The sequence below is a fragment of the Schistocerca cancellata genome, chromosome 8, assembly GCF_023864275.1.
Source record: "Schistocerca cancellata isolate TAMUIC-IGC-003103 chromosome 8, iqSchCanc2.1, whole genome shotgun sequence".
Lineage (NCBI taxonomy): Eukaryota > Metazoa > Arthropoda > Insecta > Orthoptera > Acrididae > Schistocerca > Schistocerca cancellata.
In genome coordinates this window covers 155,926,908-155,950,777 of record NC_064633.1, presented here as the reverse complement: position 1 = coordinate 155,950,777, position 23,870 = coordinate 155,926,908, and the positions used below count along the sequence as shown (strand labels likewise).

Genomic DNA, 23,870 nt, shown 5'->3' with positions numbered 1-23,870 from the left:
GTTGATGGCTTCAGTTGGAATCTGTAGTACATCTCGACCGTAAACAGAAAAACATTCGCAGGATTCCCATCACTTGCACAGCGAGGGCGGTCGTACATAATATTTGTTAGAGTTAGTAGTACTGTTAGGACTGTGTGATTCAATCATTCACAAAAAATTTAAGGAAAGTGTTACAGAAAATAGCTTCCGTTTCTAACAAAGCCTTGCGTCGTGACTCCTCTTCAAAGAGCACTGGGCCGATAATTATCAAACGTCTACAACTCCCCCGTATGCGCAGTTTGCACCATGAGAATAGTATCAGCATGAGGGCGTATCAGACTATTAGTTGTAGGCGTCAAAACAGAAATACCTATATTCGAGATTTTTTCTTATTTCTATAATTCACTTTTTCATGTAAAAATCGTCTAAAACCAGGTGGGAGTGAAGTATAAATAGGTGTAATCTCGGAAAAGTACACTACTGGCCATTAAAATTGCTACACCAAGAAGAAATGCAGATGATAAACGGGTATTCATTGGACAAATATATTATACTAGAACTGACATGTGATTACATTTTCACGCAATCTGGGCGCATAGATTCTGAGAAATCAGTAACCAGAACAACCACCTCTGGCCGTAATAACAGCCTTGATACGCCTGGGCGTTCTGTCAAACAGAGCTTGGATGGCGTGTACAGGTACAGCTGCCCATGCAGCTTCAACACCATACCACAGTTCATCAAGAGTAGTGACTGGCGTATTGTGACGAGCCAGTTGCTCGGCCACCATTGACCAGACGTTTTCAGTTGGTGAGAGATCTGGAGAATGTGCTGGCCAGGGCAGCACTCTAACATTTTCTGTATCCAGAAAGGCTCGTACAGGACCTGCAACATGTGGTCGTGCATTATCCTGCAGAAATGTAGAGTTTCGCATGGAAGGAATGAAGGGTAGAGCCACGGGTCGTAACACTTCTGAAATATAACGTCCACTGTTGAAAGTGCTGTCAATGCGAACAAGAGGTGACCGAGACGTGTAACCAGTGGCACCCAATACTATCACGACGGGTGATACGCCAGTATGGCGATGACGAATACACGCCTCCAATGTGCATTCACCGCGATGTCACCAAACACGGATGCGACCATCATGATGCTGTTAACAGAAGCTGCATTCATCCGAAAAAATGACGTTATACCATTCGTGCACCCAGGTTCGTCGTTGAGGACACCATCGCAGGCGCTCCTGCCTGTGATGCAGCGTCAAGGGTAACCGCAACCATGGTCTCCATGCTGATAGTCCATGCTGCTGAAAACATCGTCGAACTGTTGGTGTAGATGGTTGTTGTCTTGCAAACGTCCCCATCTGTTGACTCAGGGATCGAGACGGGGCTGCACGATCCGTTACAGCCATGCGTATAAGATGTCTGTTATCTCGACTGCTAGTGACACGAGGCCGTTGGGATCCAGCACGGCGTTCCGTATTACCCTCCTGAACCAACCGGTTTCATATTCTGCTGACAGTCATTGGATCTCGACCAACGCGAGCAGCAATGTCGCGATACGTAAACCGCAATCGCGATAGGCTGCAGTCCTACCTTTATCAAAGTCGGAAACGTGACGGTACTCATTTTTCCTCCTTCACGAGGCATCACAACAACTTTTCACCAGGAAACGCCGGTCAACTGCTGATTGTTTATGAGAAATCTGTTGGAAACTTTCCTCATGTCAGCACGTTGTAGGTGTCGCCACCGGCGCCAACCTTGTGTGAATGTTCTGGAAAGCTAATCATTTGCATATCACAGCATCTTCTTCCAGTCGGTTAAATTTCGCGTCTGTAGCACGTCATCTTGTGTTCTTCGTGGTGTAGCAATTTTAATGGCCAGTAGTGTATTTTTAAAAGTTAACAACTGAGAAACAAACCCGTCCTACAACTTCTTGCTACTACTTTGCAGACAAAAAATGAAAAAACATCATGTTTCACAGAATAAACCGCGGTCGACAGAAGATGGCACATACGTATCGAAGTAGGTTTGTTAAAAAAAAAAATACCCACTGTTTTGCACAAGGCTGAGTTAAAAACGCCCCAAAATATGATACGGTATTTGTTAGTTAGTATTTCATTTCAAGGTAAATGTAAAATAGAAATAAAACAGTACTACCAGTGAGAGTCGTACCATTGACTTTCTCATTACAAGACTTAACGCCGCTACCAGCGTCGAAAATTGCCTCTTCCTAGGACTCCATTGTGAGATTGTTACATCGTAAACTTCTGAAATTTTCACATAAATTATATACCAGGGTCGCAGTGACCCTCAATTATTTGCTGGAGACATTTCTCGAATGTAGACTTATAATGAAATTGGTCAGTCATGTAGCACATTTTATTTCACATCTGTCATGTTCTTTTTCAAACAATATTAGTATATACACATTCCAAATTCGAGACTAAGTAAAAACTGCGCAGGAAGTTGTTCAATGCTGAAACTTGAAATTTATCTGAATGGAAAGACTTTATTTGCATTTTATTAGATGAAGATGTTATTCACTTAATAAATTGCATATATTACACAAATATTTTGAGGTGTTCTCAATTATTCATAAATCGATCTATTCATTATTTCCATACTCTTGAAATATGTACTATATTGTTATAAGCAACTGGGAAGCTCATCTATTATAGACAGCTGTGTTCCACCAATGAAAATTCCAACCATGGACCACTGTATTTTCTTGATTGTTGTCTGAAATCTGGCATACTGATCAGTTGCAACATTGTCCATAAGTGCTCCAGGAGCATCGGATTCAGGATCGGTTTCATCACGGAAGTCACCTACGTCACGTTAACGGTTGAGTTCTTCTGACAGTGCTTCCCGTATAAAATCTACCGTCTGTAAAAATGTCATTGTACGTGCCATTTACTCGGCAACAACATGTCATTGTATGTGCCATTTAGTCGGCAACAACAGAATGCTTACTGGTATCTACACCAGGGTCACAGTGTCCCTTCGAAGAACATATCTGTCAAATTAATGAAACCACTTTGTTCCGCAGCTTCGAACGTCAATCCTCTATTAGGTCTCACTCAGTGCTGAAGTTACATTGATGGCAGAGGGCTGTTTATTTGCAGAGCAGCATGCACAGTAGCAAACAGTAACAGTAAGAGAGTGACCCTGGTGTAAGCTTTTAGGATTAACAATGAGAGGTTGTTACGTCATTATAGAAATTGTGAAATGCACAGTGTGTGTGTGTGTGTGTGTGTGTGTGTGTGTGTGTGCCTGTGTAAGAGGGAGAGATCGTGTCATGTATTACACCACGTTACCGAAGCGCTAGAGGTTTCCATGACCTTAACATAGCCATTTCCGAGTTCAGAGGAATTCATTAGTGGAACAGCTCACAATGACAGTAGCAGCGGCTGTTAAGTCGTGACTCCCTGTGACACGTAATATCTAGAGGTTGAAACACGGACCACTGGCAGCTCTCTGGTTTAATTACACATTAGCCCTCACAGGTAGCGGCGCTCTCGACGCAGGAGATCCAAAGCAGTTAACAGGGGTGCAGGCAAACTTGCGTTCGGTCCGGTCGTATCATTCAGCTAACTCTGAATTGTGTTGATTAAACTCAGCTTTTCAGAAAACTTACTCTCCTGGTTTCTGCTGCTTGCACCACAAAAAGAACAGTGAATAGTTGAAACACGATCCTTGCAGTAGACTGCTGATCCCCGAATAATAAATTCAGTTAACACGATAACATTACTCAGATACTAAAATGAACGAACACGCAACACTCGCAGTCTCTCTCTCTCTCTCTCTCTCTCTCTCTCTCTCTATATATATATATATATATATATATATATATATATATATATATGCAATAAGCATCAAACGAAAAAACTACAAAGAACGAAACTTGTCTAGCTTGAAGAGGGAGACCAGATGGCGCTATGGTTGGCCCGCTAGATGGCATTGCCATAGGTCAAACGGATATCAACATCGTTTTTTTTAAATGGGAACCCTCATTTTTTATCACATATTCGTGTACTACGTAAAGAAATATGAATGTTTTAGTTGGACCACTTTTATCGCTTTGTGATAGATGGCGCTGTAATAGTCACAAACGTATAAGTATGTGGTATTACGTAACATTCCGTCAGTGCGGACGGTATTTGCTTCGTGATACATTAACCGTGTTAAAATAGACCGTTTACCAATTGCAGAAAAGGTCGATATCGTGTTGATGTATGGCTATTGTAATCAAACTGCCCAACGGGCGTGTGCTATGTACGCTGCTCGGTATCCTGTGCGACATCATCCAAGTGTCCGGACCGTTCGGCGGATAGTTACGTTATTTAAGGAAACAGGAAGTGTTCAGCCACATGTGAAGCGCAAAGCACAACCTGCAACAAATGATGATGCCCAGGTAGGTGTTTTAGCTGTTGTCGCGGCTAATCCGCACATCAGTAGCAGACAAATTGCGCGAGAATCGGGAATCTCAAAAACGTCGGTGTTGAGAATGCTACATCAACATCGATTGCACCCGTACCATATTTCTATGCACCCGGCATTGCATGGCGACGACTCTGAACGTCGTGTACAGTTCTGCAACTGGGAACAAGAGAAATTACGGGACAATGACAGATTTTTTGCACGCGTTCTGTTTAGCGACGAACCGACATTCACCAACAGCGGTTACGTAAACCGGCATAATACACACTATTGGGCAACGGAAAATCCACGATGGATGCGACAAGTGGAACACCAGCGATCTTGACGGGTTAATGTATGGTGCGGCATTATGGGAGGAATTATAATTGGCCCCAATTTTATCGATGGCCATCTAAGTGGTGCAACGTATGCTGATTTCCTACGTAATGTTTTACCGATGTTACTACAAGATGTTTCACTGCATGACAGAATGGCGATGTACTTCCAACGTGATGTATGTGCGGCACATAGCTCGCGTGCGGTTGAAGCGGTATTGAATAGCGTGTTTCATGACAGGTGGCTTGGTCGTCGAAGCACCATACCATGGCCCGCACGTTCAGCGGATCTGACGTCCCCGTATTTCTGTCTGTGGGGAAAATTGAAGGATATTTGCTATCGTGATCCACCATATGCGTCAGTGCATGTCAATGCTTGTGCGAACATTACGGAAGGCGAACTACTCGCTGTTGAGAGGAATCTCGTTACACGTATTGCGAAATGCATTGAGGTTGACGGACATAATTTTGAGCATTTATTGCATTAATGTGGTATTTGCAGGTAATCACGCTGTAACAGCATGCGTTCTCAGAAATGATAAGTTCGCAAAGGTACATGTATCACATTAAAACAACCAAAATAATATGTTCAAACGTACCTAAGTTCTGTATTTTAATTTAAAAAACCTACCTGTAACCAACTGTTCGTCTAAAATTGTGAGCCATATGCTTGTGACTATTACAGCGCCATCTATCACAAAGCGAAAAAGTGGTCCAACTAAAACATTCATATTTATTTATGTACTACGCGAATATGTAATAAAAAATGGGGGTTCCGATTTAAAAAAAACGCAGTTGATATCCGTTTGACCTATGGCAGCGCCGTCTAACGGGCCAACCATAGCGCCATCTGGTTTCCTCCTTCAAGCTAGACAAGTTTCGTTCTTTGTAGTTTTTTCGTTTGATGCCTATTTCGTGAGATATTTGGCCCAGTCACGATCAATGGACCACCCTGTATATACTGGTGTCCAAACCTGAAGCAATAGACTGCTATTTGGCGCTCCGGTGTGTTATTCACGATATAACCATACAAATTGTGCCCACGTTGTTGTTACGATCGCGTTCTGCACGGAAGACGGCGTTTCTACCAGGGGACGACCTACCAGCAATGATGTCATGGCACTTATCAAGCGGTGTAGTGTTTGCAAGGTAGTCCCACATCCACAATCTCCGTACATACAGTCACGGACGGTGCAGTATGGCACAGATAATACACCTACAGACTCTCTGCTGTGGAATGCCATAGGAAGAACGGAAGCGGGAGAGTCACAAACTGATGTGGCCCTATGGCTTAATGCGAATCGTTCTTCTCGGATGAGGCGACAGTTTATAGAGACCGAAACTGTATCCTGGAGATCGATCACATGTGACATCAGTAAGAATGGACCGTTTTTTCGCTGTAAGGCCTGACTACTGCACTGGAACTGATACCAGACCTCAAAGCATCCCCTGGACGTGTTGTATCGAGGCAAACTGTATACAGAGGGCTTCAGAAGACTGGCCTTTATTATTGAAAACCTGCTGTCTGTCTACCTCTGACGTCTAGAGTGATCTTCAACATGCCACTTGGACAGTCGAATGGTGGGCCAATATTCTTTTCACAGATGAGTCCATATTTGGTCTGGAGAGAGATTCTCGACCGATTCACATCTAGAGCGCACGTGAAAAACGATTTTGGGACCTAAACACTGTGGAAAGAGAGCGATATCGAGGAGAATCCGGAATGATATGGGCAGGGATTATGTTGGCCGCTCGAACACCTTTTCGTGTAATTGTACGGGAGAATCAGAAAAACGTAAATGCTGTCAGGACCGTGAGGACATCTTCGGATCTCAAGCACAGTTGTTGCGAGGTGCTGTGGGCCCAGACTTCATATTGATGGACAATAATGCTCGACCCCACAGAGAACAGGTGAATGATGCCTTTTTTTTTAAAAAAAAAACGGAACATATTGTACACATGGCGTGGCCTGCTCGCTGTCCCGATTTGAATCCGATAGAGCATGTCTGGGGCGCACTAGGGAGACGGGCTGCATCACGTCAGCAACCACCGACCCCTCTCCAAGACTGTGAGCAGCTCTGCAGGAAGAATGGGCGTTACTGTCTGTGGCGTGCAATTCATTTACCCCAAAATCACTACCAACTGCCACTTCAGTGATGTCAAGCGAGAGCTCATTGGATGGCAGGGTGAAGGCCTGTGGTGTTTCCTGACGAAAGCTGGTTCTGCCTCGGTACCAGTGATGGAAAGAGGCGAATTGAGGGTCTTCCACCAACCTGTCTGCGTACTGGACACATTGGTCCTTCACGTAAAGTTACAGTCTGAGTTGCAATTTCGTATGACACCAGCAGGAGCATTCTCGTGGTTATCCCTCGTACCCTCATTGCAAATTTCTATGTCAGTCCAATGATTTCGACCTGTGATGCCGCCACTGACGAACAGCGTTCCACGAGATGTTTTCCGACAGGACAACGTTCGCCAAAATACCACATGCTCTACAGAGTGTCGAAATATCGCCTTGGCCTGCTCAATCACCATATCTGTCTCCAATAGAGCAGATGTGGGACATAATAGGCCGACAACTCCAGCGTCATTCACAAACAGTATTAACCGCCCCTGTAATGATCGACCAAGTGCAACAAGCATTGACCTCCAGCCAACAAATTGACATCCAGCACCTGTACAACAAAAAGTATGCTCGTCTGCACGCTACATTTAACTTTCTGGCGGCTATATCGCTTATTAATGTACCAGCATTTCCCATTTGTAATGACTGATGACCATAGATGTTAAGTGCCATAGTGCTCAGAGCCAACCCATTTGTAATATTTTATGTCGGGCTTACATTAACCTATGATGTCGCAATGTTAATCACTTAAATATGTTACCTAGACATATGTGTTACCGAAATTTCCTTACTGTACATTAATTAATGGCATCTTTATTCTTTTTTCTCCATCACATCGTACTTTTTTACTGGGACATTGGTCATCAGTGCCCTATTCAAATAGGTTCAAGTAAATTTTGAAAACATTTCATTTATTAAAAGGACTTTATGTAACAGCAGTGGAAAGCAGTACTGCCAAAGAGACTCCCCCAAGACACTGACAAAACTTTATATAAATGGCAGTCAGATGGTTGGTTTGTGGGGCGCTCAACTGCGTGGTTATCAGCTGGCAGTCAGAGGCAGGCTGTGCAGCGTAGCCAGTTTTCTAGTCGGAGTTGAAGTCACAGCTATCAGCAACAAACAGGCTAGTTGTCGGAAGGTGACACTATAGAGTGACAGTTCGATGATGCTGCAGTAAACTACGAGAAGATTAAAAATTCGAGGGAGCAACTGATTTTCTGGTAAATATCCAGCCACAGTATTTTCTACTTCTCAGTAAAGCACAAGCTCTGTAGAGTTTGACTCTAGAAGTAGGAACGAATATTAGTATTTCTGTGTTTCATAATATGTAAAGGAACAAGTGTTGTTGATAAGTGGAATGCCACTCTCACATTTTAACAAAACTGTCAGATTAATATTCATATTTTAGGTCATTATCTAGGTGTTACCTATTACGATATTTCACATGTGACGTTTATGACTTTTTTCATTAGGTACTGAGGGGCTGTAGTGGAGGCGATGGACAACAGGTACAGAGATCGATTGACGGCCATAAATGCTGAATCCAGTGACCTGGCTGTGCGAATGATTCTGGGAAGCAACGCTCTGTGGATTGTACCTGCAGAGGGGCTCAGGCCTTGGCACTCCCATTCTCCACCTAGGGTCAGAGCAGGAGGGGGCCAGCTCACAAAACATTTTACCTGGGCCAGGCGACAGTCCTTCGTGAAGGTTGCCAGTTGGAGGAAAGTAGATGGAGGAAGCCATTTAAGAGAGACTGCTGTAATCTGAACTTTTGTGCAGATGGTGCGAAGGTCATAAAAGTGTGAGCATTCTCATTTTAGAAGCTGGGAGGATACAGACAGTGTGCACGTGTTTAGTGTAGGCAAGACTGTAACTCCCCTGACGCCTGGAAGTCCCCAGGTTCTTTTAGCGAGCGGCAAAAACATATATTTCACGGGCACAACTGTCTGGGAAGCTTAACAGCCTTCTTTCAGAAACTGGAAATGGCCAGCCTAGAAAGATTCGATCTGTTCGTAAATGAGGGACTGTAGTCCTGTCCAAGTAGACGTTTTTCGCCGAAACATGTCTATGCTTACAGTGAGAACGACGCCTCCCTATTCTAAAATCTTCTTCTTTCTGACAAGCGAGATTTTCAGTCGCTGATTGGCTCCTCTCAGAAGATGAAAAGCAGAGGTTTGCTCTCCTAGCATAGTAAACCTGGTGCTGTGTCTCGACTGGCTACCACGCCAACGGAACAGTCGAGAGGGGATTCAATAAGTAGAGGGTAGTTCGATTAGTTTGTAGAATGTGGAGGCAGTGTCGCTTTTGCTAATTCGGTTCCCGAACCGAAGCTTTGTGAAAAGTGGTTGTGATTCGTTGCTTTCTTCGTCTTCTGGCCATCATCTGGTGGATAACTTAAGGTCTTTCTCTAGCGGTTGATATTTGTGGTCTGTAACTTGTGGTGGACTAAGATACAGTGGCAGTTTCCAACTGTACCGACAATAGAACAGCATCTCGGACATACCGCGTGTGTCGTAGCGGCCCCTCACACTTAGAGGGCCCGCTCAACCGACAAGCAAGATGGGTTGCTGACACCATTTCAGGAGCGCGGAGAGAAACACCGCCAGCGCACATTAATAATAACAGACCTTCCTATTAAACATGGAATTACTTCCCCAGACAACATGTGGCAGAGTTCCACCAATCGGAACTCATATGACTCACGTAGCACTCCGCCGACCTGGCTTTATAAGCACGCCTAGACCGTCAGACAGGGCAGGTGATCATTGTAGGCAAAACCACACCTTCCTTCCGTCTCCTCGAATACTATCTCACCATTTATGGCCGTCCTATCGCCCTCACACCCACCCTCAAGTATCTTGGCGTCACCCTTCACCGTCGGCTCTCCTGCTCCCACCCCCCATCGCCGGACTATCCAAGCAAAGGCACGCTGCACGCTCCCGATCCGTCTCCTCAAGCTCCTTTCTGGCCCACATAGGGTCTGAACCCCTCTACCATCCTCCACACCTATAAATCCCTTATCCGCCCTATCCTCTGCTACGCTCATCCCGCCTGGATCTCTGCCCCTCCTACCTTTTACAAATCCCTTCAAATGCGCTCGGCCTCGCCTATCGCATCCACCTCCCATCCCCCATGGAGATGACCTCATCCCGTTCCCGCACCCAATCCTTTCCCTCGAATGGATACGGATCCTCTACACCTCCCGCAAACTTGATTCCCATCACCCACTTGTCTCTCCATTCTCTCCACCCCCCCGTCCACTGCCGCGCCTGTATTCCCACATCCCACCTGCTCTCCATCTCTCCACTCTCCATACCCTCGCCCAAGGTGGCTTCCACCAACTCCCCCTCCATGATGATGCCCTCCTCCCCTCCATCTACCGCTTCTACCAATTTTGAAAATCCCCATCCAACCCCTGTGCTTTTGTCCCAAGGGCACCCTCTCTCCCTTCTCTCCGTCCTCTCTCCCTCCCTCCTCTCCCCCGGGCGTCCCCTACCCCCCCTACCTTCTTTCCTCCCACCCATCTCCTCTGCCACTGGCATCTACATCCTCCCCTCTCCCTCCTCCCCCCCCCTTTTCCCCTTTAGGCAGGTCCCCCGGACTCGTACACGTCAAGTGAACTTTCGCGCGCCTGAGATCATCGCCAGTGTTTTAGAGTGTGCCATCGTGTTAGTGTTTAAGTGTTTCGTCATTTGTGCTTCTTCGTTCACGTGTGCCGTTTCTGTCATCTCTGTTAGTGCCCGAGTGCTGAACGTTGTTCTTTGGGCGCTGCACTTGTGAACGACTTCATGTATTTTTCAATTTGTGTGTCCACTGTTGTCTAACCTCCGTGTTTCGTTTTTCGAAGTCTCCACTTGTAATCAATGTATTATCTGTCGCCGAAGAGTGGCGTAGTATTGCCGTTGCCGGCTTACCTTTGTGTAAGGTGTCAAAATAACAATAAACGAAAAAAAAGTCAGACAGGCAGTGTTTACCAACCGCTAGGAATAACTCCAGCCAGTACTTATGCCCGCCATAGCATTGTATTCACTCGCCGTAGCACTGTAGTAACACGTTGTATTTTGTAATTTTTACTGTAGATTTTGGTCAGTATTTTCTTCCATTCTCTTGTTTCCTTATCTGATTTGCCACCACAAGAGATATGAGGTTTTTTTTCTGTTTGTTCTTGTGTTTCACTCTTAGTGTAGGCCAAGAAGCCTTTTTCTTTGATTATAGTAAAGTGTGTTCAAATTGACTGTTAGTTTTTCCTGCCGACAGCAGGACACTTCAGCGTGCCACGAGGGAGAACTTATACGTCATGTCGGAAGTTTGACATTTAATTCCAGCATGCACAATCGTGCCTGTGAGTCAAATTGGTTTGGCCAGACCAGCGAACGGGTGCACCTCACACTGAAATCTGCTGGGATTTCAGATCTCTGATAGGGAAGTTTCCCGCGTTCTAATAATCAGAAGGCCAGTCCACGTAATCTGAAAATTTTCGTGCACGCATTAGAGCATTACAGCTGATGCAGAGTGCCGCTCCTCGCCTACAGTGTGCCGTTTTCTGCTGCTGCTTAAATCAAAGTGAAAGGGTGAAGTATTGCTGCACCGGCGTAGGGTTGCTGAATGATATTTACAGCTCCCTGTTCTCCGGTGAACCACAGTCAGTGGTGTACTTTACCATAGTTGATTCAGTTTTAAAAGAACTGGACGTCACAGTGGATTCATGTAACGAAGTCAGATAACTTTGTGAAAAGGATTAAGTCATGGGAGAATTTGTATAGCTTACACCCCAATGAACGCTTCGTCAGTCAAGCACCATCCCTTTTCTGATTTGTGGTCGTCATTTTTTTTGTGAAATTTACCAACTCGTTGTAGCTACAGAAGTAGTAATAAATTATTATTATGTAAACTTCAATATACCATTGTTCTCATTCATACTCGCTAAACTATTCACTGTTTTTATTTTATTGTGGTGATGCAGGGGTACACCAGCAATTCAAGCTTTAGTCTTATCAAATTAGTTAATTTGTTTATTAATTTGAGTCTGAAAGTGACTGCTGACATAGGCAACAAAAGCGCCATGAGAAAATTCACTCATTTTGTATATAAAAATTATGGCTGCAGCTCACGATTTGAAGAATATTGATACGGAAAGACAATAACATTTACCGTCCCTCAGACATATATTTACGATTAAAGCAAGTGACGGCTTGCACCGTCTTACACTTGTCTGCTGGTATGAATAACGTTTCTAGTGGTATGAGGCGCAACAGTTATTATTTTTGGTGTATGGTGTTCGACTGTTGTCCCCCACTCATCTCTTTAGGTATTCAATAGTGTATCATCAGAGCAAGTCACGAGCAGAGTATTGTCTCCGATAGTCAAATGTAGAACTCAGTATCTATGAGTTGCTGGAAAGTGTTAACATAGTGAACGGTAGAATGTAATCATTGATATGCCAAAAGCTACTGTAAGACACTTCTCTGAGTAGAGCTGCATTATTGGGAAGTAAAATGTTTGTAAATCGTACCTGGAAGCGTTTGTATCCTTATTCACTTCCTATGAAGCCGAAAAACATCTCCTCTCCGTTCCAATTCGCCTCTGCTAAGTATCCGAGGAGGCTTGCCGACTCTCTTTCTCCGTCAAATTAGCAAATCTCATTCCACAGTGTCATCAATGTCCTAATTGCGCCAAGTAGACAACTTCTTCATCCAAAGCTCTTGTTTGAATGTCTGCCAGAACTAGCACTGTTGATATTTTTAAGAATATCGGAATTCCGATAAATGGATATTTAAAAAAATGCCATTGTCAGCTCTCGAAATATCGAAAAAGTTCGATACATCAGTATACCGACATAAAAAACATGACGTGCCGGACTATAAATATATCGTCTGCAAATTCTAAATGCACTGTCGGCCTTAGAGCTGTATATGTAAGTGCTGATTTATTACCAGATATTCTGTACATCAATAACCTAGCAGCCTGCCTATCCCCCTTACAGGAAGAATTGAAAGGTAAACGATACACCGTGAAACTTAGCGATAAGCACTTCGCGAAGAATGGTAACTGCATATAAGTGACACAATAAAAGGTGTCCGATGGTTCCGTCGTCCGGTTTCGTCACATATCGGATTTGTCCGGAAAAATTGGAAATTTGTGGTAAGGTCTTATGGGACCAAACTACTGAGGTCATCGGTCCCTACGCTAAGTACAGTTGAAGAGGAATGGACATCTCTATAAAGGTCCATCACAGAAGTTGGGAAGGAAAACATAGGTACAAAGAAGGTAGCTGCGAAGAAATCATGGGTAACAGAAGAAATACTTCAGTTGATTGATGAAAGGAGGGAAGTACTGTAAGTAGGCTGTTTATGTTTTCTTATTGGCAACGTTACATAGCGCTCTGTATGAAAATCATTGGCTGTGCTGTGTGCAGTCTGTGGCTAGTTTGCATTGTTGTCTGCCATTGTAGTGTTGGGCAGCGGCAGCTGGATGTGAACAGCGCGTAGCGTTGCGCAGTTGGAGGTGAGCCGCCAGCAGTGGTGGATGTGGGGAGAGAGATGGCGGCGTTTTGAAATTTGTAAGACTGGATGTCAATTATGAATATTAAGGTAAATACATTGTTTGTTCTCTATTAAAATCTTTCATTTGCTAACTATGCCTACTAGTAGTTAGTGCCTTCTGTAGTTTGAATCTTTTATTTAGCTGGCAGTAGTGGCGCTCGCTGTATTGCAGTAGTTCGAGTAACGAAGATTTTTGTGAGGTGATTTGTGAAAGGTATAGGTTAATGTTAATCAGGGCCATTCCTTTGTACGGATTTCTGAAAGTCAGATTGCGTTGATCTTTCTACGAGAGTTGAGAGAATTTCTACTAACTTATGAAATGCCTCATGACTACTGAATGATGTTCTTATGCTTTACTTTGTCCATAGTTGCTTACTTCATTTGATATCTGGTTTCCAGCTGTCTTGCAACATTGGTTTCATAAAATAAAATTAAATGCATTTGCTAATGTGAACACTTTCTGTCAACAGATCTATTAAATAATTATTTAATGATCCACATTCTTCGAAAAAGAAGCTCTTGGAATGGAAAGAACAATAAGATGGGACTAATAACAGTAACTGCATATATAATTTTCTTTTCGAGTACTTGGTAATTTTTTGTAGAATTAGTTTTTGTGGTGCACCACTTTAATTACATAGACATTAAGATGTGAATATACATTTCCATTGTCTGCATTATTGTCTTTAGTGTAATGTTTTTTTCTGCTTGAGCTATGTCATGTTTAGATATAAGTTATTCCATTTGCTACAGCTGTTTGCCATGCATAGTGTTACTGAATTTGACTGAATTTGACTCTTCTAAGCCGGTTTACTACTGATTTATTTTTCTTGATGCTCCACATTGGCTCATATTAGTTGTAATGTTGCATTGCTTGGTAATTTAGATTTACTGTAGCTTGCTTTGCAATTTTCCATTTTTTTGTGTTTGTCATTGCTGTTTCTGTGTTAATTGTTTTGTGCTGCTGCATTGCCTCGTCCCTTAGTTTAGCATCTGAGCCCAGTAGATTTAAGTTAGCTTAAGAGGGGGTAGCCTATAAGAGAATGAGTTACGATGAATTTGAAGAAATGCACTGAGAGGTTATACGAGAAAAGTACAGAAAGCAGGTATAGATAGGACTTTTTGGAAATAATGAAGAACGAAGGGAGATCTTCGAGAAGTAAAGAAAGTTTTGTTTGCAAAATACTGCAGTACAACAAACTCTGTCCTTTCCTTTTGTATTATTCCGCTATGTGTTTGTGTACTCTTGTATATTTGTGTTTTCCCTGTCTTTATGTGTTTAGCTGATGAGAGCTATGTTGTAGAATTTTTCTGATAATATGTTATTTTCTTTGTAAAGATGTTTAGACATTATTTATTCTGTTTTGTTTTAATGCTCATTTGTGAAGTTGATGTTTCAATAATTAATCTGATCTATTATATATTTACTTATGTCATAATTCCTGTAACACTGATGTATATGTCTATTTCTATTCTTTTGTAAAGCTTGTACTACAAATGTTATCTGTATTGTTATGTTCTTTAATGATGTATTTTGTACCTTTGTAATTGTATTCTCATGTTACAATATTGTAATTGACACCAGTTCATCAAATTAAGTAAGTTGTAAGCATTCATTTCACTGCACACATTTCTGTTGGTCATAGTAATGCACAATATGTGAGAAGTAGGGACTGTTTGTGTTTGCACGTGTGTTACTAATTCAGCAAGGGACTGGATAACAGCATTGCTGGTTCTAAGGACAATTCCAAAAACTTTGTGAGTGCACAAGTGGTGGTTATGGACTTGCTATATTATCCGCAAAACTCTTCAATGGTGATTGTGCACCTGCACAGTCACAACAGATGGCTGCTGGCCATCTCTACCAGGACTACAGTGGGTCTGCCTCTTTGATGACGTACCAATACCATTATTTCTACAAGGACTGCAGTGGGTCTGCAGCTCTGGTGGCCCACCAATACCATATTTTCTACAAGGACTACAGTGGGTCTGCTCTGTGATGACCTACCTACCAATCTTCTTCAAAACGTCGAATGACTCTGCTGTGGGTTTGCTCTGTTGTGGCCCATTACCTGTCTGCATGTCAAGAGTCAGCACTGTCTTTCAGTTGGAAGGACAACACTACTTCTTCAAGACTGCATGGAAATCCACTACTTCTGTGTGCAATTTCTTTTACTAATGAGACTTTGTGAAAAAAAAACTGTAATTACTATTATGATGAATGATCAGGACTGTCTTTATGGACTGTGAGAAAATTTTAGCTTATGACCAACATTGTATCAATAAGTGAGTGCTTTTGATATCTTTGTTATTGTAATTATGAAAAATTTTATCAAATCATTATTGGCCACTGCCCAAAACAATTTGTAACATTTTTTGTGGGGAGCATGGGGGCTATGTAAGTAGGCTGTTTATGTTTTCTTATTGGCAACGTTACATAGCGCTCTGTATGAAAATCACTGGCTGTGCTGTGTGCAGTCTGTGGCTAGTTTGCATTGTTGTCTGCCATTGCAGTGTTGGGCAGCGGCAGCTGGATGTGAACAGCGTGTAGCGTTGCGCAGTTGGAGGTGAGCCGCCAGCAGTGGTGGATGTGGGGAGAGAGATGGCGGAGTTTTGAAATTTGTAAGACTGGATGTCAATTATGAATATTAAGGTAAATACATTGTTTGTTCTCTATTAAAATCCTTCCGTAATTTGAATCTTTTATTTAGCTGGCAGTAGTGGCGCTCGCTGTATTGCAGTAGTTCGAGTAACGAAGATTTTTGTGAGGTAAGTGATTTGTGAAAGGTATAGGTTAATGTTAATCAGGGCCATTCCTTTGTACGGATTTCTGAAAGTCAGATTGCGTTGCGCTAAAAATATTGTGTGTCAGTTTAAGCACAGTCATGTATAAATTGTTCAAAGGGGACGTTTCAGTACAAACATGTTCCGGGAAAATCAGGAATACAGAAATACAAGTCGCTGAGAAACGAAATAAATAGGAAGTGCAGGGAAGCTAAGGCGAAATGGCTGCAGGAAAAATGTGAAGACATCGAAAAAGATATGATTGTCAGAACGACAGACTCAGCATACAGGAAAGTAAAAACAACCTTTGGAGACATTAAAAGCAACGGTGGTAACATTAAGATTGCAACGGGAATTCCACTGTTAAATGCAGAGGAGAGAGCAGATAGGTGGAAAGAATACATTGAAAGCCTCTATGAGGGTGAAGATTTGTCTGATGTGATAGAAGAAGAAAAAGGAGTCGATTTAGAAGAGATAGGGGATCCAGTATTAGAATAGGAATCTAAAAGAGCTTTGGAGGACTTACGGTCAAATAAGGCAGAAGGGATAGATAACATTCCATCAGAATTTCTAAAATCATTGGGGGAAGTGGCAACAAAACGACTATTCACCTTGGTGTGTAGAATATATGAGTATGGCGATATACCATCTGACTTTCGGAAAAGCATCATCCACACAATTCCGAAGACGGCAAGAGCTGACACGTGCGAGAATTATCGCACAATCAGCTTAACAGCTCATGCATCGAAGCTGCTTACAAGAATAATATACAGAAGATTGGAAAAGAAAACTGAGACTGCGCTAGGTGACGATCAATTTGGCTTTAGGAAAAGTAAAGGGACGAGAGAGGCAATTCTGACGTTACGGCTAATAATGGAAGCAAGGCTAAAGAAAAATCAAGACACTTTCATAGGATTTGTCGACCTGGAAAAAGCGTTCGACAATATAAAATGGTGCAAGCTGTTCGAGATTCTGAAAAAAGTAGGGGTAAGCTATAGGGAGAGATGGGTCATATACAATATGTACAACAACCAAGAGGGAATAATAAGAGTGGACGATCAAGAACGAAGTGCTCGTATTAAGAAGGGTGTAAGACAAGGCTGTAGCCTTTCGCCCCTACTCTTCAATCTGTACATCGAGGAAGCAATGATGGAAATAAAAGAAAGGTTCAGGAGAGGAATTAAAATAGAAGATGAAAGGATATCAATGATACGATTCGCTGATGACATTGCTATCCTGAGTGAAAGTGAAGAAGAATTAAATGAACTGCTGAACGGAATGAACAGTCTAATGAGTACACAGTATGGTTTGAGAGTAAATCGGAGAAAGACGAAGGCAATGAGAAATAGTAGAAATGAGAACAGCGAGAAACTTAACATCAGGATTGATGGTCACGAAGTCAATGAAGTTAAGGAATTCTGCTACCTAGGCAGTAAAATAACCAATGACGGACGGAGCAAGGAGGACATCAAAAGCAGACTCGCTATGGCAAAAAAGGCATTTCTGGCCAAGAGAAGTCTACTAATGTCAAATACCGGCCTTAATTTGAGGAAGAAATTTCTGAGGATGTACGTCTGGAGTACAGCATTGTATGGTAGTGAAACATGGACTGTGGGAAAACTGGAACAGAAGAGAATCGAAGCATTTGAGATGTGGTGCTATAGACGAATGTTGAAAATTAGGTGGACTGCTAAGGTAAGGAATGAGGAGGTTCCACGCAGAATCGGAGGGGAAAGGAATATGTGGAAAACACTGATAAGGAGAAGGGGCAGGATGATAGGACATCTGCTAAGACATGCGGGAATGACTTCCATGGTACTAGAGGGAGCTGTAGAGGGCAAAAACTGTAGAGGAAGACAGAGATTGGAATACGTCAAGCAAATAAATGAGGACGTAGGTTGCAAGTGCTACTCTGAGATGAAGAGGTTAGCACAGGAAAGGAATTCGTGGCGGGCCGCATCAAACCAGTCAGTAGACTGATGACAAAAAAAAAGCTTAAGGAGGACACACACATCCATGCCCGAGGGAGAACTCGAACCTCCGACGGGGGGGGGGGGGGGGGGGGGATGGGAGCCTCGCCGAGCGTGACAAGATGCCCTAGAGCGCGCGGCTATACCGCGCTTCATTTGTCTGGAACACTTTATGTCGACTTCTCTGTTTTTCCATTTCTATAAACGCCAGTGAACTAGCAGTTGTAGTGCCAAAGTTGCAGGGTGAAGTTAAACTTTCCAGTTTCTTTTTAGTAGCAGCGAGCGCCGATTACGTAACCATTTTCCTTCACACGTCTCCGCTAACCGCAAAATCCAGTCTTGTCATTTAGATTTTTGTTCTTCATTTTCAGCAAATGTTTTTGGAGAATGTCGATGTGAAGAGATAGCGCACTAGCTGCGTTAATAATTGTTTCTCAACGCAACTGGTGGTGCTATGTCTTCACATCGAAAATTTTGTTATTCCATTCACACTGCTACCCCCACTCCTCCCCCTCGCCATCCCCCCCCCCCCCCCCAATGCAATCAGACTTCTTCTTCATGTCAAAGAGAAAGACTGAACGTGATTAAAGCTCAAGAAGTAGTTAGACTACTTCAGACAGTGAAAGTAAAATTACGTTCTACTACAATTTCAAAAGAACAATTTCAAATATTTTCCGTAATTGCGAATAAAATATAATATAAAATGAAAATATCGGCTCTCGATATTGCCACTTCGACTGTGATATATCGATATATCGCTAGACAAGTATCTCAGAGGTACATCGATATTTTTAGCAACAGCCCTAGCCATGACGCGATCGTCGGCCGGGATGGCCGAACGGTTCTAGGCTCTACCGTCTGGTCCCGCGCGACCGCTACGGTCACAGGTTCGAATCCTGCCTCGGGCATGGATGTGTGTGATGTTCCTACGTTAGTTAGATTTAAGTAGTTCTAAGTTGTAGGGGACTGATGACCTAAGATGTTAAGTCCTATAGTGGTCAGAGCCATTTGAACCATGACGCGACCCCCTATACACACCAAAATGATCCATATTTTAATAACGTGTTGTTCCCTCTATAGTGCACAGGAACAAGTAAAATTCTTTGCATGCAGTCCTTGCCGGTGCTGCCTATTTAATAGTCGGCAAGGTTGGTTGCAGTGGTTTTGCAGTGATGGAGAGACTTGCGCAGGAAGGAACAGCTTGCAGAACTGCAAGAAAGCAGTCCGGACCGACTGGAAACCATAGCAACTGTTCCTAATATTGTGCCCTCCTTTTGTTAGCCCGCGTTGCGACGTGACGGATACTCACGTGGGCGTCATGGGGGTGGAGCAGATGGCCTTGGGCGGCACGTTAGTCCAGTTGGCGGCGGCCGAGACGAGGGCGTAGGCGTTCATCAGGCCAAAGCCGAAGCGGGTGTTGACGCGGAAGCCGGCCGCGTTGCGCGACCAGCCGCGGTTGTCGCTCAGCGGAGCCCACTCGGCCGTCCAGGCCACCAGGTGCTGCACGTCGCGCCACGTCAGCTCCGGGCTGCAGCAGCAACAGACACACACACACACAGACCTCGTCACCACAGAGCACGTGTCGCGTACTGTAATACTACGGCTTCACACGTAAATGCACTATCTTTATCAAAAGTGTCCGATAATCATACAGGAAGTAGCATCGATCAAAAGCACAAGGAGAGATCCTACAATGATATGTCCCAAAACCAACACCTGTTGGTATATGGTGGTCCGAGCACGGTCTCACAACCCGAACTACACGCCACTGTTAAGCTGTAATGAAGGACTGGGTCCCTTACTTTGATTGCACATAATTCATTAAGGTCAATCCAACACATTTATTTCAAATAACATAAATGAAGTTACATTTGAATCTGTCTGGCATTAAAGAGGAATAAAGAAAAACAATTTCAATATCGGTTGATTTAGTGCGTGAAGCGCGAGTTAAGCCAATAACCAGATAAACTAACAATTGTCCGTAATTCTAAAGAAAGAGAAGAACAAAATTGAATCAATACACCCCACTGACAAATATCCAAAAACCTTACACTGCTACTCAAAAGAATACACTGAGGTGGGGAGCAGTCATTCACCCGACAGAACACTCCAAAATGAGTTCATTAACACAGCTGCGTGCCCCAGAAAACTGCAAGACATTAAATACACTTCGTTTGACGAATAACAAATACTCATTAACATTACGCCACTCCTGTTTAAACTGCAGTGTCCATAAGAAACAGGCGCTTATTCTCAACGAACAATTTTCTTATATGTTTAAATTACAGCATTAAGGAATTCCAAAAGATGTCCCCTTTCTAGGCGGAGGCCGAGCCAGAAACACAGAATGCCACAAAAACACAGTTTTGCTGTGAAATCTTACGGGACACCCGGAAGCAGTCACAGACAAGGAGTCGGCACCCACAAATAACACAGGGTAAGAGTCAGGCTGGGAGCATATCCTACGAGAACTTGTTCACACTATGCTCACCACAAACTGTAGACATTACGGCCGAACATCCACTCGCGGTGGCTGCCAGAAGGACGAAGCAACCAACAGGCCCACGCCGTGCTTCTCAGACAGGCACCTCAATTTATACAAATATCTAGGCCAACACCAACTCCGGGCTCCCCTCTCACTGCGAGGCTTGGCACAGTTGATATGAAATGCCTTCCAGGCAACCAGTAACCGCCGCAGGAGTTTCACGATTAGCAAACAGCCCCAGGGTAACAGACGTTACACATGTGCTTACGCCCTAGTCACAACTCCGCCAATTTCACCGGCCGCCCCAAACCGAATGTCTCTCGCCGTTCCGCGCGCCCCAGCCGAAAACGCAAAGATGCACATGCTCGGGGACGCGCCAAAGATAACAAGCCGATCGCTGATGATCGACCAGCTGGCTCAATGGGCTGGTTTGCCTGTGACAAGTAATGTGTAATACTCGGCAGTGTAAGCCGTCTTACTGTCGCAGTTCACTGCGCATGTCTGAATGGTTGTAGCTCGCCGACGCTAATGCTGACGCTTCACCAGTCACACAGTGCATTCACTTACTACATCAGTCAGTTGAGGCTGTTTTCTGTTCGTGCATTAACTTACCAAAACAGGAGTGATTCCTTGCATCGTGGACGAACTGTAGCATAAAAGGTGCTAAGGAGACATGCTACTTCACGGCGAAAGTAGCAGACATGGTATTCTGTTACGGGTTATCCCAGTTGGTTTCTGACTTTTTGGGTCCACGGCTCCCTTGACGTCAACGTAAACACCTGCAGTACCTTTAGCAGATGAGATCGGACTCGAAGAATAGGGTAAGTAAACTTAAGTTTCAAAATAATTAAAGAATAAATAAAAAAATTAAATAAAAAATAACATTAGTTATCTCTCTGTTAACTGTTGAAATAACACTTTTAAATCAACGTTTAATGTCTTTACAACTTATTCTTGCAACGAAATCTATGGGAAGCATGAAGTTGTTTCTTCATCATCAGTTGTTCAAATCTCAACACAAGACTGGAAATGGCGACTGGCATCTATTTCTCTACATTCATTCACAGTTTGCATCTCATGTTGATGGCCGCTAATGCTGAGATACCTTCGCCACATTAATAGGACTTTTAAAAAGCATCAACAATCTTAGAGTCTTGTTAATCATTTCGGGATACACCTGTTCCACTACGATCCAAAACACCAGCACTGATGAGGAAACGAACTTCGTTTTCAGTTTGGAATCTAAATATCAATAAATTGCTCTCATTCTGTGGTGGTAAGTGTCGACAGAACGACTCTTTTACCTATTTTCGACAGAAATTTTCCTCAAGAAAGTACTCCAGAAAGCAATTAGTGAGTTCAATCAGATCCTCGGCAGGCGTGGCTTCAGTTCTTTACTTAACTGAAAGTCATTGTCTTATAAAACTGTGTAACCTGCAGGGAAAACTTAATGCATATCTTCGTAGTCCAACTTTTTTGTCCAGAATAGTAGTTCCCTTCTGAAATTTGTGAGACAGCTGCAGAGTATCACAAGGGTACACCCGCTTCAGAATCAAGTCACTGTCTAAGAACTTTTCAGAACTGAAATATTTCTCTTGGTCAAGGTGAGAGTGAAGATCATTTCAGAGTTGGTACACATTTTTTTTTCAGACATTCCCACGTGAAAGCCAGCAAGAGCTACTGTAATAAACTGGCGAAATGTGCCCATCTCCCGCATCAACGCACATGTATTGAAAATTTCTCGACTTACGTGGCCGACTTTTAATGAATTTTACCACTACGGTCACTGATTGAACAACCTCAGGAAGCACGTGGTTCATGACTTTTGAGGCAAGTGCTTCCCGGTGAATAAAACAGTGAGCCCAGGTAACATGAGGAGCTTGTTTACGGATCATAGCTTTCAGTTCCGGCGTAACAGCAAGCCATACTACGAACAACATTTGTACACACGTCTACACGATTAGCGAAATTAATGTAGTAAGAGTGTAACGTTTCAAAGAGGTCTGTTGCTTCTGTTCCTCAAGATATTTTTTTCTGTAGAAAAGAAGAACTTCATTAAATTTCAGGTCAGGTAAAAAGCGCACGTAACAAATAATATGTGCATCATTGTCTCTTTCAGTAGCTTCATCCGACTGAATAGCGAAATCATTATCTTTGAGGTTTTGAACCGATTGATCACCAATGTCGTCAGCCATATCAGGTATTCGACGACAGATAGTGTTGTCTAACAAAGGCATACTTACCAGCTGCTTGGCAGCTGACTCACCTATCGTAATAGGTATCATGTCCAGAGAAGCTGGCAAAATGAGATCTCCTGCTATTACGTGAGGTCTCTTCCTCATTGCTACATGATAGGCAACTTATTGAGATGAAATAAGAATGCGAATCAAAGCTTGTTTGGTGAAAGCTTGTTTTTGGTCACTTCTTTTAACGTGTGGAAAATGCTCTCTCGTGGTTTATTTACCGAACTAGCGTCATTTGATTCCTAATGTCATTTCACTTTGTTAGGAAGCTTTGCTTCAGTAGCTAGAACTTTGAATCAAATGAAATACTGTCGTAATTCTTTATTTCGAACAGTAGCACACGTAAAACTGATATTCAAATAACCGTCGTCTAACAGTAGCACACGTAAAACTGATATTCAAATAACCGTCGTCAAACCACATTATTATTTTTGTGATAGCACGGCGACGCACCTACTGTAATGCCAGAACTTCCCAGGGAACCGTGACGGCACACTTTGACAACCCCAGGGTCGGCCGGTGGCGGTAATTTCCAAGCCTGTGAAGTGTACGCCGAACGACAAGGCGCCGTTCGATCTGCAAGAGTGTTCTGTAGGCTATTCCAGCGACATGCTGACACTGGACCATCGGCAGCAAGGATAACGGACGGCGGTTGGTCTCGCCCCGTTCGCACGCCGGAAACTGACGAGGAAGTTTTGCAACATGTAGAACATGATGCTAAAACAAGTGTGCGAAGAACTGGAGTCGCTGTAGGTATTAGTCACACTCTGACGTGGTCAATTCTGCACGAGTAATTGCTTTACCTCTGTCATATGCAACGTGTACAAAACCTATGACAGGTAGACCACCATGCCGGGTTAAAGTTCCGCCAGTGGCTGCTACAACAGACTACTGAATACCGTAGCTCACAGCCTGCGAATTATTTGAATATGAGGGAGGACTCACAAGAGTAAATTACCGTAATACGCATATGTGGGAAGAAGCAA

At 43.3% G+C, this 23,870-nt stretch overlaps 1 protein-coding gene across 2 annotated transcripts in view; it reads right to left on the bottom strand.

Annotated features, from left to right (window-relative positions):
* Positions 1-23,870, bottom strand: part of LOC126094600 (neuroendocrine convertase 1-like) — a 484,920-nt gene that overhangs the window by 61,449 nt on the left and 399,601 nt on the right. For both annotated transcript variants that reach the window (XM_049909072.1, XM_049909073.1), the window contains exon 10: positions 19,466-19,684. In XM_049909072.1, coding sequence (XP_049765029.1) covers positions 19,466-19,684 — 219 coding nt within the window. The remainder of the gene's footprint in view (positions 1-19,465; positions 19,685-23,870) is intronic.